Source organism: Cryptomeria japonica, chromosome 3 (genome assembly GCF_030272615.1).
Source record: "Cryptomeria japonica chromosome 3, Sugi_1.0, whole genome shotgun sequence".
In the NCBI taxonomy this organism is placed as follows: Eukaryota; Viridiplantae; Streptophyta; class Pinopsida; order Cupressales; family Cupressaceae; genus Cryptomeria; species Cryptomeria japonica.
In genome coordinates, this window is record NC_081407.1 from 251385964 (window position 1) to 251387927 (window position 1964).

At 40.7% G+C, this 1964-nt stretch overlaps 1 protein-coding gene across 2 annotated transcripts; it reads right to left on the minus strand.

Annotated features, from left to right (window-relative positions):
• LOC131874606 (cationic peroxidase 1-like) lies at positions 1 to 1463 on the minus strand. 2 transcript variants are annotated; one of them, XM_059218216.1, is made up of 5 exons: positions 1190 to 1463; positions 915 to 1106; positions 655 to 820; positions 330 to 583; positions 1 to 241 (listed from the first exon to the last, which is right to left on the minus strand). In XM_059218216.1, exons 1-5 carry the CDS (start codon positions 1397 to 1399, stop codon positions 224 to 226), a joined length of 840 nt encoding a protein of 279 aa, XP_059074199.1. In that variant the 5' UTR covers positions 1400 to 1463; the 3' UTR covers positions 1 to 223. The 2 variants fall into 2 exon arrangements, with proteins under 2 accessions (XP_059074199.1, XP_059074198.1); XM_059218215.1 differs by having other exon boundaries at positions 1 to 583.
• Between the last annotated feature and the right edge of the window lie 501 nt (positions 1464 to 1964).

Genomic DNA, 1964 nt, shown 5'->3' on the forward strand with positions numbered 1-1964 from the left:
GACTGGCGAAGTAAACTTTGTCGGCAGATAAGCTCTGCCGACTAAAGCAAGAAATTAATTTATCTAAATCAAAAGTATGGATACACCTTTCAAATATATCAAATTTTATTGAATAACTTAATTATCTACAGAACACGTTTGAGTAATTACTGCAACGAAAACAATTTTTAAATCATAGGTATGGATGGATACACCATTCAATTGGGCTTTCGACAATTGGTTCTTACTTCCCCACTGCTACCTGTCAGAGGATTTATGTTTCCCATATTCACCATAGCAGATGCAAAATCAGTGAAAAAGGTATTCTGATTGTTAGAATAGGTAGTTACCTGGGAATCAGCAGATCCTCCATTGAAAAGCTCTTGGTCGGAATGGAGAAGTCCACTCTGGCTCATCAGATTCATGTAGTAATCGTTGTCAAAGGTAGTGGGCGTTTGTAAATCTAAGGGCGATAAATTGTTGTCTCCACCACTTAAAGGGCAATTAGCCTGCACAGAACTAGCGAATGTGCTGTTGATATTTGTTTCATTGTAGATATGCGTTCTGAAGACAGTACACCGCGCTTGACCAATTGTATGAGCACCTAAACACCATTAAACACAAGTAGATATTTAGCTCAGAATTTGGAGCCTTATATGCAATGTTCAAAATTACCTGAAAGGGCAATCATGTCCTGCGTAGAAAGACCCTGATTACTGAATGATGAGATAAGTGTGCTAAGATTCGATGTCGGCGCCGGAATGTTGCTGTTTGCAGTGCTTAGGCTTGCAGTTAACGAGTCCCTTCTGCCCAGCTGCACTGTCCATGTGGGCCCTCCCAACTGCCAAATTGCAAACAACATTCTTTCTCTATAATTCATCCCCTTCTGATAATTACAATACAAACACATAGTTTATCAAGAGAAGAGTATTTACTGCGACAACAGAGTCCCGAGCAGCAAGGGCGACGATGTCTGCACAAGACACAACTCCACTGCAGATTGCTTCGACTTGTGATTTGATGGTATCGATCACGTCGAATCCTCTCACAGAATTGTTGTTTGGACCAGCGGTTTTTTCTCCGGTTATGTTCACCGAGTCATCCAACAGTATCGACCCATCGCACCCCTGCAAAAATCAAATTACCCATTTGAAAAGAGAGAGCAGACAACGAAAAAGTAAGCGCAGTATTGGATAGTTAAGAATGTTACGTTGACAAAGCAATCGTGAAAGTGAAGACGGAGCAAGGATGCGCCCATTCTCGCTTCGTTGGCGATCGCTTGTTGCACCGCCGCCTGAACAGTCGATGATACGTTCGGACAAGTACTGTCATAAAACGTCGAATTAAGCTGCCCGTTCACTTTACTAAAACCCAGAAAAATCAACGTAATACATGCAATGGAACTAAGGGCCGTCGTCATTGCTTACTCTGGAATGCAACACAACAACTGAACAAATTCAATTTCTGTGAAGAGATTGTGGTAAGCGTTGGCTTGTTATAGTCGCTGAAGAGGTTATCACTTCATTTTCACCGACGTAATCTACAACTATTGATGGTAGACTGTGAGCTTTAGATTTCCCTCCATTGGACTAATTCCACAGAGGCGGGCAAGAAGATCACACACGTTTTCGCCGCCATCTTAGTACGCGTGGACTAAAGACTAACATTCACATATTTGAGTCAGAAACTTTATGATTAAGATTCCTTATTAGAGTATCTAGAAAGAAAACACTTAAAATATGGTTTCCTGAAAGCGAAAATACGGCTTGTTATTTCCGCGTTGGTGGAAGCTGTCGATTCAGTTGAGACTGTGCAAAAATTATATTTGCTTGCCTGTCTTTGACAAGTTCTATCTATCCAGAATATTGAAATTCAAGGTTTAACATTCCAGTTAATTAATTTTCCACATCAAATCTTTATACTATTTACTGGATAGGCAACATGCATATTCCACACTTTTTGCCATGGACTGCGGAGCATATACC